The 13,377-nt window shown below is 43.2% G+C and overlaps 1 protein-coding gene across 1 annotated transcript in view; it reads right to left on the reverse strand.

The window, feature by feature from the left end:
- Positions 1-4,998: 4,998 nt before the first annotated feature.
- The window catches only part of SLC28A3 (solute carrier family 28 member 3), a 94,695-nt gene continuing 86,316 nt past the window's right edge, over positions 4,999-13,377 (reverse strand). Inside the window, exons 16-18 of the mRNA XM_068271421.1 lie at positions 9,770-9,868; positions 8,985-9,111; positions 4,999-5,815 (exon numbers count right to left, since the gene is read on the reverse strand). Of these exons, the coding sequence (XP_068127522.1) occupies positions 5,698-5,815; positions 8,985-9,111; positions 9,770-9,868 (344 nt within the window). The 3' untranslated portion in view covers positions 4,999-5,697. The remainder of the gene's footprint in view (positions 5,816-8,984; positions 9,112-9,769; positions 9,869-13,377) is intronic.

Genomic DNA, 13,377 nt, shown 5'->3' on the forward strand with positions numbered 1-13,377 from the left:
GTGATTAATCAAGCAGAAGCTGAGCAAGTCAGCCAGTCAGTTGGAGAGGGCTTCAGTTGCATATAGACAATGGCTATATGACCAGCAGGGGGCACCAGCGTGCAGGATATTCCCTCTCATCTGCCCCCCTCCTAACTAAACTGCATGGGATACTACAATAAAATTAAAAACAATGGTGCATGAGCCAGCCTGGGGCCCCGGGAACTCTCACTGCCCGGGGCCCCAGAACCAGCATCCAACACCATATGTGAGCGCAGCCAAAACCTTGGAGCTGCCACCTCCAAGGCCTGTCTCCTACTGCTCTAAAACTTACCAAACACACAATTGGAGAAACTCACTCCCAAACAGTTCTCTGCTGCTTTATAAAGCCTGCAGGCTGCTTATAAGCCAATGAGAAATGCACACAAATAATACACCTAGCTTGCAGTGATTAATCAAGCAGAAGCTGAGCAAGTCAGCCAGTCAGTTGGAGAGGGCTTCAGTTGCATATAGACAATGGCTATATGACCAGCAGGGGGCACCAGCGTGCAGGATATTCCCTCTCATCTGCCCCCCTCCTAACTAAACTGCATGGGATACTACAATAAAATTAAAAACAATGGTGCATGAGCCAGCCTGGGGCCCCGGGAACTCTCACTGCCCGGGGCCCCAGAACCAGCATCCAACACCATATGTGAGCGCAGCCAAAACCTTGGAGCTGCCACCTCCAAGGCCTGTCTCCTACTGCTCTAAAACTTACCAAACACACAATTGGAGAAACTCACTCCCAAACAGTTCTCTGCTGCTTTATAAAGCCTGCAGGCTGCTTATAAGCCAATGAGAAATGCACACATATAATACACCTAGCTTGCAGTGATTAATCAAGCAGAAGCTGAGCAAGTCAGCCAGTCAGTTGGAGAGGGCTTCAGTTGCATATAGACAATGGCTATATGACCAGCAGGGGGCACCAGCGTGCAGGATATTCCCTCTCATCTGCCCCCCTCCTAACTAAACTGCATGGGATACTACAATAAAATTAAAAACAATGGTGCATGAGCCAGCCTGGGGCCCCGGGAACTCTCACTGCCCGGGGCCCCAGAACCAGCATCCAACACCATATGTGAGCGCAGCCCAAACCTTGGAGCTGCCACCTCCAAGGCCTGTCTCCTACTGCTCTAAAACTTACCAAACACACAATTGGAGAAACTCACTCCCAAACAGTTCTCTGCTGCTTTATAAAGCCTGCAGGCTGCTTATAAGCCAATGAGAAATGCACACAAATAATACACCTAGCTTGCAGTGATTAATCAAGCAGAAGCTGAGCAAGTCAGCCAGTCAGTTGGAGAGGGCTTCAGTTGCATATAGACAATGGCTATATGACCAGCAGGGGGCACCAGCGTGCAGGATATTCCCTCTCATCTGCCCCCCTCCTAACTAAACTGCATGGGATACTACAATAAAATAAAAACAATGGTGCATGAGCCAGCCTGGGGCCCCGGGAACTCTCACTGCCCGGGGCCCCAGAACCAGCATCCAACACCATATGTGAGCGCAGCCAAAACCTTGGAGCTGCCACCTCCAAGGCCTGTCTCCTACTGCTCTAAAACTTACCAAACACACAATTGGAGAAACTCACTCCCAAACAGTTCTCTGCTGCTTTATAAAGCCTGCAGGCTGCTTATAAGCCAATGAGAAATGCACACATATAATACACCTAGCTTGCAGTGATTAATCAAGCAGAAGCTGAGCAAGTCAGCCAGTCAGTTGGAGAGGGCTTCAGTTGCATATAGACAATGGCTATATGACCAGCAGGGGGCACCAGCGTGCAGGATATTCCCTCTCATCTGCCCCCCTCCTAACTAAACTGCATGGGATACTACAATAAAATTAAAAACAATGGTGCATGAGCCAGCCTGGGGCCCCGGGAACTCTCACTGCCCGGGGCCCCAGAACCAGCATCTGGGGATTGTAGTATCCCATGCAGTTTAGTTAGGAGGGGGGCAGATGAGAGGGAATATCCTGCACGCTGGTGCCCCCTGCTGGTCATATAGCCATTGTCTATATGCAACTGAAGCCCTCTCCAACTGACTGGCTGACTTGCTCAGCTTCTGCTTGATTAATCACTGCAAGCTAGGTGTATTATATGTGTGCATTTCTCATTGGCTTATAAGCAGCCTGCAGGCTTTATAAAGCAGCAGAGAACTGTTTGGGAGTGAGTTTCTCCAATTGTGTGTTTGGTAAGTTTTAGAGCAGTAGGAGACAGGCCTTGGAGGTGGCAGCTCCAAGGTTTTGGCTGCGCTCACATATGGTGTTGGATGCTGGTTCTGGGGCCCCGGGCAGTGAGAGTTCCCGGGGCCCCAGGCTGGCTCATGCACCATTGTTTTTAATTTTATTGTAGTATCCCATGCAGTTTAGTTAGGAGGGGGGCAGATGAGAGGGAATATCCTGCACGCTGGTGCCCCCTGCTGGTCATATAGCCATTGTCTATATGCAACTGAAGCCCTCTCCAACTGACTGGCTGACTTGCTCAGCTTCTGCTTGATTAATCACTGCAAGCTAGGTGTATTATATGTGTGCATTTCTCATTGGCTTATAAGCAGCCTGCAGGCTTTATAAAGCAGCAGAGAACTGTTTGGGAGTGAGTTTCTCCAATTGTGTGTTTGGTATGCCTAACGCCGATTGGTGTAAAGTCCTGGGGCCAGCTAATGCAGGAGATCGCATCTCCTGCTTGGGGGGTGGAGCTCCGTCCCGCCTTCAGTCTCCGATCGGGAGACTGTTAGACGGCGTGATCGCCGTCTATTTGCATGTACAGCGCTGCGATCAGCTGCAGCGCTGTCCCCCTGGGGACAAGAGAGCGATCGGCTGTCATAGGCTTCTGCCTATGACAGCCGATCGCTGTAATTGGCTGACTGTAGGGAGGGAGGGAGGGAGGTAGACCATTAAAGAAACAGGGTTTTTATTAAAAAAACACAAACAATAATATTTATAAAAAAAAAAAATAAACATGGGGGGAGCGATCAGACCCCACCAACAGAGAGCTCTGTTGGTGGGGAGAAAAGGGGGGGGGGGATCACTTGTGTGCTGTGTTGTGCGGCCCTGCAGCTTGGCGTTAAAGCTGCAGTGGCCAGTTTTACTAAAAATGGCCTGGTCACTAGGGGGATTTAGCACTGCAGTCCTCAAGAGGTTAAGCAACAGGCTTACTGCCAGTCTCTAGGCTAGTACAGCACTCAACCCTAAACTTACTGTAACTGTCACCCAAGCGATCGACTCCTGATCACCATGGGTCATAGTTCTCATGTGTGTCAAAACTAGCAACCAGATGATCAACTTCTCTCTGCCACTTTCAATAGCATGAATGGGACAGCTACCTACAGGAGTAATTTGAGGCATGGTAAAACAATTACAGCTTATAACTTTCAAAGGACAAACATTTTTAAATACTCTATAAAATGTTTTAAAAGGTAAAACATACACATCTTATTCCTGCTCAAATGTCCAGTCCAATGAGCTCGAAGGCCTGGTGCACACCAGAGGAGTTTTTCTGAGCGTTTTGAGTTTTTAAATCTGCTGCTAATGTTATCCTATGTGTCTGTGCACACTGGAGCAATGAGGTTTTGTAAAAAACCCCATAGCATTACATTGGGAAGAGCTTTTGAAACCTCTAAAAGCTCTTCCCAATGTAATGCTATGGTTTTTTTTTACAAAACCTCATTGCTCCAGTGTGCACAGACACATAGGATTAGCAGCAGATTTAAAAACTCAAAACGCTCAGAAAAACTCCTCTGGTGTGCACCAGGCCCAAATCATGACCTGGCCAAACCAAACTGAGCATATGCAGATTACAAAATCCTACCAGCAGTGAAAACTTTGCTGGTGAAAACTGACCCCTTCTCCCTCCTAAGCCTTCCTGTTGGTTCTTTTTATGAAAGATGTTATCACTAGCAGAAAAGCCATTCCTTCAGTTCATTTTCCTTTTTGTGACACTCCATTAAAAAATACACCCACCCTCCTAAAAAATAAACACCCCTATGGCCTGGTTCACACTGCAAGAGATTTTCTACGCACTTGAAATGTTAAAAGCTCTTGCTAATGCAATCCTATGTGTGTGTTCTTACTTGAGCGATGTGATTTTTTTAAAAAAAATCCTCCATAGCATTGTATTAGCAAGAGCTGTTCAGATCCCTAGTGCTTAAAAAGCTCTTGCAGTGAACTAGGCTACTAGTTGTAAACATTGTCACTGCCACTGTTCCACACTTTTATTGTTTGCTGAAGGAGAATGAGTAAGAAGGTTAATTTTATAAAATAAAAAAACTGGAACTGGGCTGCTCTAGCAGTATAGCAAAGCAAAGACAATATTTAGCACCAAAGCAAATATGATGTCTTTACCATCAGGCTTGGATTTACCTCACAGGAGCCTATAGGCACAGATGTCCTGGCACCTTAGATTTTGCCCTCCATGCACCTACAAACTGCACCGCATGTGTACTTCCCTTGCCCGTCATAGGTAGTTACAGGTGCCCCTTAGTATTAGGGAAGGGAGATCTCATCAGTGGAATGCTGGGAGCTGAGTGAGTACCCTGTCATTTACACTCTCATCAGGACTCTGCATAGGGAAGGAGGGAGGTGCTCGGGAAGGGGAGTTAGCCGCCTATCCATCACCAGGCGCCTGTAGGCAAATGCCTACAGTGCCTTATGGTAAATCTGGCCCTGTTTACCATATGGAATGGCAAGAAATACTGAAAAATAGGCATACATGTATATCTAGATAAAATATATCAGGATGGAGTTTTCATCTATAATGTTTCTGCTTGATAGGGTTCGCTCATCTTTTTGACAACTAAAAAATGAACAGAATTATGTAAACTGGACAATTTATAGACAGTAACTGACATAAAGGAAATAATGCATCTTTCGCTGATTTTTTTTTTTTTTTAGTGTTTATAGCATATAAATACTGTTTACATATTCCAACATCTTTTTTTGACATGTGACAGTTATTTTTACAAAAAGCTAAAATATACTGCACTCGTATAATATTTCAAGTAAATTCATTTGAAGTATAAAAATATATTTACAAACATAGCCCATAAAAAACATTTACAATAAAAAGAAATAACAAGTTGCTGTCACTATGTTCACATTTATTTACATGCAAGACAAACTTGCTTAATGCAAAACTATATCAAGTAAGGAATCAGCCAAGCATATAGTAAAGCCACAGTCATAGCTATATAATAAAGTTCTGTAGATATTGTGAACAGAAATGTTGAGCGTCTCTTGAACTGTTTGTATATCAGTGTAGTGCAGCAGGTAAGGGGGGGGGGGGGGGGGCATGCAGCCTGTAGACACATACCGAGTGAGATAATATGGGGTATGGGAGGTGGAAGAAGTAATCTCAGTCACTGGCAAATAAGGACGGATCAGGTAAATTTGGTGCGACTCCACTCAGCTACATTGGGAGCCCACCATAGACTACTATGTCCACCAGGGTGTATGAATTGGGTGCTGTGTTTGACCAAGGCTCAGCTATAGCATCGCTGAAACTCAGCTACAGTATAGAGCAGGATAAGTAAGAAAGGCTACATCTAATGCAGCCTTACTGTTTTTCTTACACATTTGTATTTAGCAGGTTCAGGTCCACATAAATTATTTTCACTGGAGTGACTTAGCTATATACTGGGCTGACTTATTTAGTTCTGTATTTATTCATCAAAAAGTCTACGCAAACCAGGAACAGTTGAAAGATGGTGAAGGTACTAACTGGCAGCAACCAGATAATGAGTTCAAGCTGTAATTCCCTGCAATGGTGACATTTGATGGTCCACTGGTAACCACCCTAAAAAAATAAAAACAGCAATAACATTAGTGAGGCATTCTGTCCATTTAGAAAAAGCTTTCCCTACTTAACCAAAGGATTTATCCAGCTAATCACAAATGTCAGCATTTGATGAACGTACATATAACTAGCTAGTGATCCTTCCCTTTGGCAGGGTGTACCTGATCTGTGCCAAGGTATGAGTCAGGCCGACACAACAAAGTGGTAATTCTTCAGGTACAGACTGTGCAGTACTTCAAACTCCTTGAGACGATTTACATGAATGATTATTGGGGGGAAGGGGGGGGGGGGTCTTAAAGTCCCCTTCCTAGCTTTATGAAAAATTAATTTTTAGTATGAATAATCTGACTGGCTGACGAATATACAGAATTATCAATATACGACTTACTGAAAGATGAACTTTATTCAATCTAGTAAACTGCTCTGAAATGCTATTAAAAGCATACAAGGGATTGATTCGATATGATTGCTGCAAGCAACACAAGCAAGTACACTGCACATACATTACTATGGGTAATGCAACTTACTGCATGCTCGATTCATCATAAATACCATATATACTTGCTTATATGCTGACTTTTAAGCACAGAAAATCTGCTTAAAAGCCTCCTCCTCGGCTTATATGTGAGTCATCTCCCCTCACCGTGAGTGTGTAGTGATGACCGTGTTCCCCCCAGGCTATGTGAACTGGAGAGGTATGGCTAGTGCAGTGATTCTGATGTTATGTGATGACTTCATTATAATTCCTTTCCCACTTACTAATGTACAGTCTGCTCACCATGTGGGGAGGGGGGCTGCCTAGTACTGGGGGCACATCTGGCTATGGGGAGGGGGGCTGCCTAGTACTGGAGGCAAATCTGGCTATGGGGAGGAGGACTCCCTTGTACTGATGGCACATCTGGCTTCATGGAGGGGGTTTGCATAGTAGTGGGTGCACAACTAGCTATTTGTATTGGTGAGGGGAATGCCTCATACTGGGGGCACATATTTATACTGTGGAGGGGGCTTATATGTGAGTCAATTACTTTTTCTTGGTTTCTAAGCAAAAAGTGGGTACCTCGACTTATACATAGGTCAGCTTTTACACAAGTATATACAGTACATATGTGGTCTTTATCTCATGCTAGGGATGATGCATTATGACTGTAGTAGCTGATTGTCCTGGCACAGCTATTGCAGCACAGGAGAAGCTTTCTGAAGTGCTGAATATGTTCAGCTCTGTGAAAAGCGGGAAAGACATCCTCCTGCCCCAGACTTCTAGTTGGCATTCAGCACTTCAGACAACTACTGACCCAGTGGGGTGGCAAGTAATAAGACAATGGTTAATGGTGCTATTGAGTCACCTCAAATCAGGGCATTCCCACCCCGGGTAATGTGTATAGGGGTCTGCTGAGAACCCTTACACATTTGCCCAAAGTGTAAACGTTAGAGTTAAAACACAGTTATTGTTATTCTTTACAATTTGTAACTTGTTAGAAGACTTTGGGGCTCCAGGACTGGATCTGCTGATTGCAGTTTGGCACCTTGTGACTGTTGATTGCAGTCATCTGTTTGGTTGCACAGTCACTAGGTGATAGTTCATTCTCTGTCAGCTCTTCCACCCCACTGGCATACTTTCTCTGCCCTGCCTATATCTATAACTCATTTGGGTCTTGTAGATGGGCCACATGTCTTGCAGGAAATTCAAAACTTGTCTGGCAAACAATTTTTTTGATACCAGTGAACTAATGAGTTATCTTGGCAGTTGTTCATTAAACCACTGTTTTTTTCTGTCTTTTTTACTGCTATATTTAATTTGTGCTGCCAGGTGCCAGTGTATATATATATATATATATATATATATATATATATATATATATATATATATATATATATATATATATATATATACATATATACACACATATATATATATACATATACATCAAATAAGCCTGAAGCCCTGAAGAAGATGCCTGAATTATTTGAACAAACTGTATATAATGAAATATAACACCAATCTGTGTTTGTTTTATTGACTCCTCACTTTTACTTTGCTTCACTCTTCACTTTTACTGTATCTTTACTTTGAACAAATGTGTAAAAGGCCTCATGAGATCCCTGTGCAAATAATTCAGGGAGATAGTGCTTATCTGACCTCTCCAAGTTTGAGGCAATCCAATAGCAGCATGATCTCTTGCCCTTTATTACTGGAGACCCAAATAGGTCAAAGGATGTTTTCACAGAACGTTAGCAGAAGCTGGCATTTACATGTTGCCAGGTCTACCGTAGCTTCCCATGGGGTTGATGCACTAACTGCTGGTAATATTGCCGTTCGCAGGCAGCACTCTGCAATATTTCGGGTGGTTAGTGCATCAACCACATTGCCATATCTCTTAATATACTGTAAATCCTCAAGTATTTTTAGTAGACACCCACACTCTTCTGGTGTATTTTCTATAGAAGAAGCACAGAGAAGAGCAGTGCCACTTCACTGTGATCATTTTACATATTCATTTAAATACAGGTGTAAAAATAACAGTGCAGTGAGTTGAAACTTATAAACTGTTCTGGACCATGGGAATTGAAATGTACACCCTGTTTGTGGCTGCTTATTCCTGCCAGGGCATAGATTTCAATTACTGCGCTAGCACGGACCCACCACTACCGCCAATTGCACCTCTCTCCCGTTGTTGCTAGCCCCTCGCTCTGCTATCCTTATGACATAAGAGATCTGTAAGCTGGGCCTGCGGTGATGAGTGGGTGGCATGAATGGCGAGAGTGGCGGGTCTGTGTAGTCCTTAAGGGGCCAGAGACTGCTGGTACATAAGTGGTTAACATAATAGAGGGCACATCTACTAAACTGACATTCCTGCAATAATATAGTTTATCTGGAGAGGTTTGTTTGTTTTATTTTTTTCTTTATCGGTCAAATTACCCATTAACGGCATTTAATTGTATTTTTTTAAAACTCTGTATATGCCTTACTCATTTTGCAACCCAAGTGGCTTTCTTGGAAGGATGCAGGCTTTAATTTACGCAATTCAAAAGACCGAAACATCCAGCTCCTTTCTTGCACAACATTGTGCTGTTTCTTTCTTCACAGATAGCAATCAAGCTTTGTCTGAGGAAATGAGTATTCTTATCGTTGTGAAAACTAGATGTTATCTGAATAATTTCACATACTTACTGTTTATAGAGGGTCAAGCAGCAGTCAGTTATCTCTGGAGAGCTAACAGGCAATGTAGTAGAATTCATAAAATAATTTTCTAAGATATCGATGCAAGAGCTCTCTGCGACTGGTGGAGTTAATATTCCTGCAAATGTCAGGAGGAAGTATTGTTAGATAATAGCATACATACAAACACACGCACGCACGCACGCACGCACGCACACACACACACGGTAAAAAGTTTTAGAACAACCCAATTTTTCTAGTTTTTTTAAATTCAAAATCAAGTAGTAAAGTCCAATAAATAAATTAATAGCTTGATATGATAAATGGGTAAGTGTTAAACTGCCTGAGTTCCAGGAAAAGTTGAGGTCATTCCAAACTGGAAAATAATTATTATTTCAGAATTATACAACACTACTTTTTGCAATAACCATAAAATGGGTTAACAGCAGTGGAGGATGATGGAGCATTGAAAGTTGTTGCTGCCCATTTCTACAGATATCCCAACTTTTCCTGCTTACTTACAACCCCCTCTGTGTGCATAAAAGTAATGCTGGAATATCACACTGTGATATCATACCATCTTGAACATTATTTTAACAGTATTGTACTGCAGAAAGTATACAAACAGTGAGAATAACAATGGAAAAGAGATATACCACTTAAAAGTGTAGGTCTTTCCTACAGAGAAGTTGCAAAGAAAATCAAAGTTGCAGTGAGTACAGTCTATCAGACCATCAAAAGAACTACCACCACAGAAACGTTTTTGTTTAGACTGGAGACCTTCTTTAATACATTACCTGCAATACAAGCTGTCATGAAGCAAGCTACTGTACCAGCAATCATAGCTCGAATGGCACCTCCTGCAATGTCTCTTTTTCTGCTGGGAGCCATGGAACCTGAAATACAGAAGTGCAGCAAATAAAGCTAGCAAGGGTTTTTAGGAATTTTTAACATATGTAGCTGATACATTTTGAAGAACAGTCTTTTAGAAATGCGATTCTTATTCCCGGAGTGATGCTTTAGCCCTTCGCCATTCTCAAAGCTGGAGTTCCAGAGTTCCTTTGTAGTGCAAACCTCCAGTCAAAAGTTTTCTGTTTTAGGATGGCATGGTGGAGGTTAGGGATGGTCAATGAGATGCAAATAATTCCAACTTGTTACATAATTATGCTATGTTTGTATGCAAGTATGCAAATTTATGCAGCTTGACCATGGACGTATCAGATTCCACCATGGTGCATAGATTTGTATAGACAATGTACAGAACCTCGGGATTATTTGCATCTCATTGACCTTCCCCAGTGGAAGATAAAAGCTCCTGACAGGTATTTATAGCTTACAAAACACTATTCATGCTTGTTGTAGAGAGCTATATAAAACTTAACTTTTAATAAAACATTTAAAACTTCAGGTACAGCCTGTACTGCCTATATGGTGTACTTAATGAGGTAAATATATGTTGGAGCACCCTATTATAGCTAATATAGCCTCAGTATTTGCAGGATGTCTCCCCCTTCAAATCACATAAAAATAAATGCATATTCATAAACAACACCACCCTCTACCTAGCCTGACATGTTTCACTCCCATACCTACAGAAAGCTTCATCAGAAGACCATTACAGTGCAGTAGTGCAAAACGTGCAAAACATACAGTTAAAATACATTCATATTGTCATTTTTTTTCAATATAGCATGGCCTCACGGCCATATATACAAGCCGGGTATTTATAGCTGCCTGTTTTCCCAAAGAAAGGGCTGGTCCACACTATGAGAGCTTTTTAAACACCAGGGATTTTAAAAGCTCTTGCTAATGCAATCCTATGCAGGATTTTTCCAAAATCACATTGCTCAAGTGTCACATAAGATAACATTAGCAAGAGCTTTTAAAATCACAAGCACTCAGAAAAGCTCTTGTAGCGTGAACGAGCCCTAAGGGTTCACTCTCATTTTCAGCCCCATGATGCCTGTAATAAGAACAGGAAGCAGGGTCATAACTACTATGCAAACAGCCCCTGCAACCACAGGACGCTATTGCGGGCAGGAACGCGAAGAAAGATACATGTGGCCCGGAGCGGGCAGGTGCCGTTGCCTTCAAGTTACAAGTTGGAGGTAACAAAACTAGCTGGTGACGGAAGAATGGAGGATCGTGGAGGACCGGTGCGGGACAGGAATGCTGCAAGGAGCTGGCAGAAGCCCCAAATAAATGAAACACTTAGAAGCCCCAGGTAAGTGAAACACTTTGGGTTTTCTTAGTCTTCAGTTCCGCTTTAAGCTCAAGTTCGGCAGTAAGGGTTTGAATACACAACCAATGTCACCAGTCGTGGATCAGGACCTGACCCCCTTGGGTGACATCACTGAACCCTGCTGCACGCATGTGTGTCAGCTATGTAGCTGACGGCGCACTGTGTTGCTATGTGGGGGGGGGGGGGACTACAACAGAGGAATGACGAGCAGTGCATGCATGACGTCACGCAGCGGACAAAGAAGTGGTCCAAACAATGTGATTGGCTGGGGGATCAGCGTTGCTGTGGTTGGGTAGACAAGTGCGGTGGATCACTCGCTGGTTGGGTGTTAGGGGTCATCAGGTGTGGTACACATGCCTGATTGTTGGCTGGGGTGGTCATTATCGCCACCTCAGCTGACTTAAAGCGGACCCAAACCAAACATTTTTTAAATTCAAAATATTTAGTTGCACCACTCTGACACATACAAGGATAAATAAACACTCCTTCAAGCCTATGAGCATTTCAGTGCATGCTTTTCACCCATCTCTTTGCATAACTAGGGTTATGCAGGTGGCAGCTCCTTTGCTGGACACCATCTACTCCACCAGTTTGCCGGATTATTTGCCGGCAATATGAAAGGAAGGGGTTTCTCTAATAAATGTAAAATATTTTATATTTGTCATCATGCAGCTGAAAAAAGGCTGCTATTAATTATTATAATTTAGAAAATAGATTTTATTTCTGAAATCTTGTATTTTTAGTTTGGGTCCACTTTAAGTCAGGTATGTGTATGTGGCTTAAAGGAATACTGTAGGGGGCTCTGGGGAAAATGAGTTGAACTTACCCGGGGCTTCTAATGGTCCCCCGCAGATGTCCTGTGCCCACGCAGCCACTCACCGAAGCTCCGGCCGTGCCACCGGTTCACTTCTGGAATTTCAGATTTTAAAGTTGGAAAACCACTGCGCCTGCGTTGCAGTGTCCTTGCACCTGCTGACGTCACCAGGAGCGTACTGCGCAGGCACAGACCATACTGGGCCTGCACAGTACACTCCTGGTGACATCAGCGGGGGCGAGGACACGGCAACGCAGGCACAGTGATTTTCAGACTTTAAAGTCTGAAATTCCAGAAGTGAACTGGAGGCAGGGCCGGAGCATCGGTGAGTGGCTGCACGGGCACAGGATGTCTGCGGGGGACCATTAGAAGCCCCTGTAAGTTCAACTCCTTTTCCCCCGACCCTCTACAGTATTCTTTTAAGCTTCCCACTGAAGAAGAAAGTGTTGTGTTTAACTGTTGGAATTCTGTCCTGCTACCAATTTTTTTCTGGTAATAAGTGCAAATCTGTAAATAGAGCAAAGAAGAAATTAAGAGTTTCAAACCACTTTAAGATGACATTTCTTTACAAGGGGGCAATAGCTCTATTGGGTGAACATGGATATACTATAGGATACTGGCACTACTGGTTTGCGCATGTCTATACAGGGATACTGTGTATTCTGTAACAACATGGATATTGCTTTAGGGCAGGAAGGGCATCATCCTGCTATTGTACAGGGTGGGCCATTTATATGGATACATCTTAATAAAATGGGAATGATCGGTGATATTAACTTCCTGTTTGTGGCACATTAGTATATGTGAGGGGGGAAACTTTTCAAGATGTGTGGTGACCATGGCGGCCATTTTGAAGTCTGCCATTTTGAATCCAACTTTTGTTTTTTCAATAGGAAGAGGGTCATGTGACACATCAAACTTATTGAGAATTTCACAAGAAAAACAATGGTGTGCTTGGTTTTAACGTAACTTTATTCTTTCATGAGTTATTTACAAGTTTCTCTTTGTTTACAGCCATTGATATGTCGCTGAGATTAACACGTGAGGAGCGGATAGAAATTGTGTTGATGTCTGGTGAACGCAGTAACCGTGTCATTGCAGCAGATTTCAATGCAAGACACCCTACGAGACCACCCATCTCCCATGCTACAGTTAGCACACTGCTTGCTAAGTTTCGTGAAACTGGCCCAGTGTTGGATTTGCCAAAATGTGGATGCATGAAATCTGTTACTAATGAAGAAACATCAGTGGCTGTCCTAGCTTCATTCAGCAAGAGCCCACAGCGTAGCACTCGCCGCATGTCACTGGAGAGTGGCATTAGTCGAACATCCCTTCGGCGGATATTAGCT

This window comes from Hyperolius riggenbachi, chromosome 1 (assembly GCF_040937935.1).
Source record: "Hyperolius riggenbachi isolate aHypRig1 chromosome 1, aHypRig1.pri, whole genome shotgun sequence".
NCBI lineage: Eukaryota > Metazoa > Chordata > Amphibia > Anura > Hyperoliidae > Hyperolius > Hyperolius riggenbachi.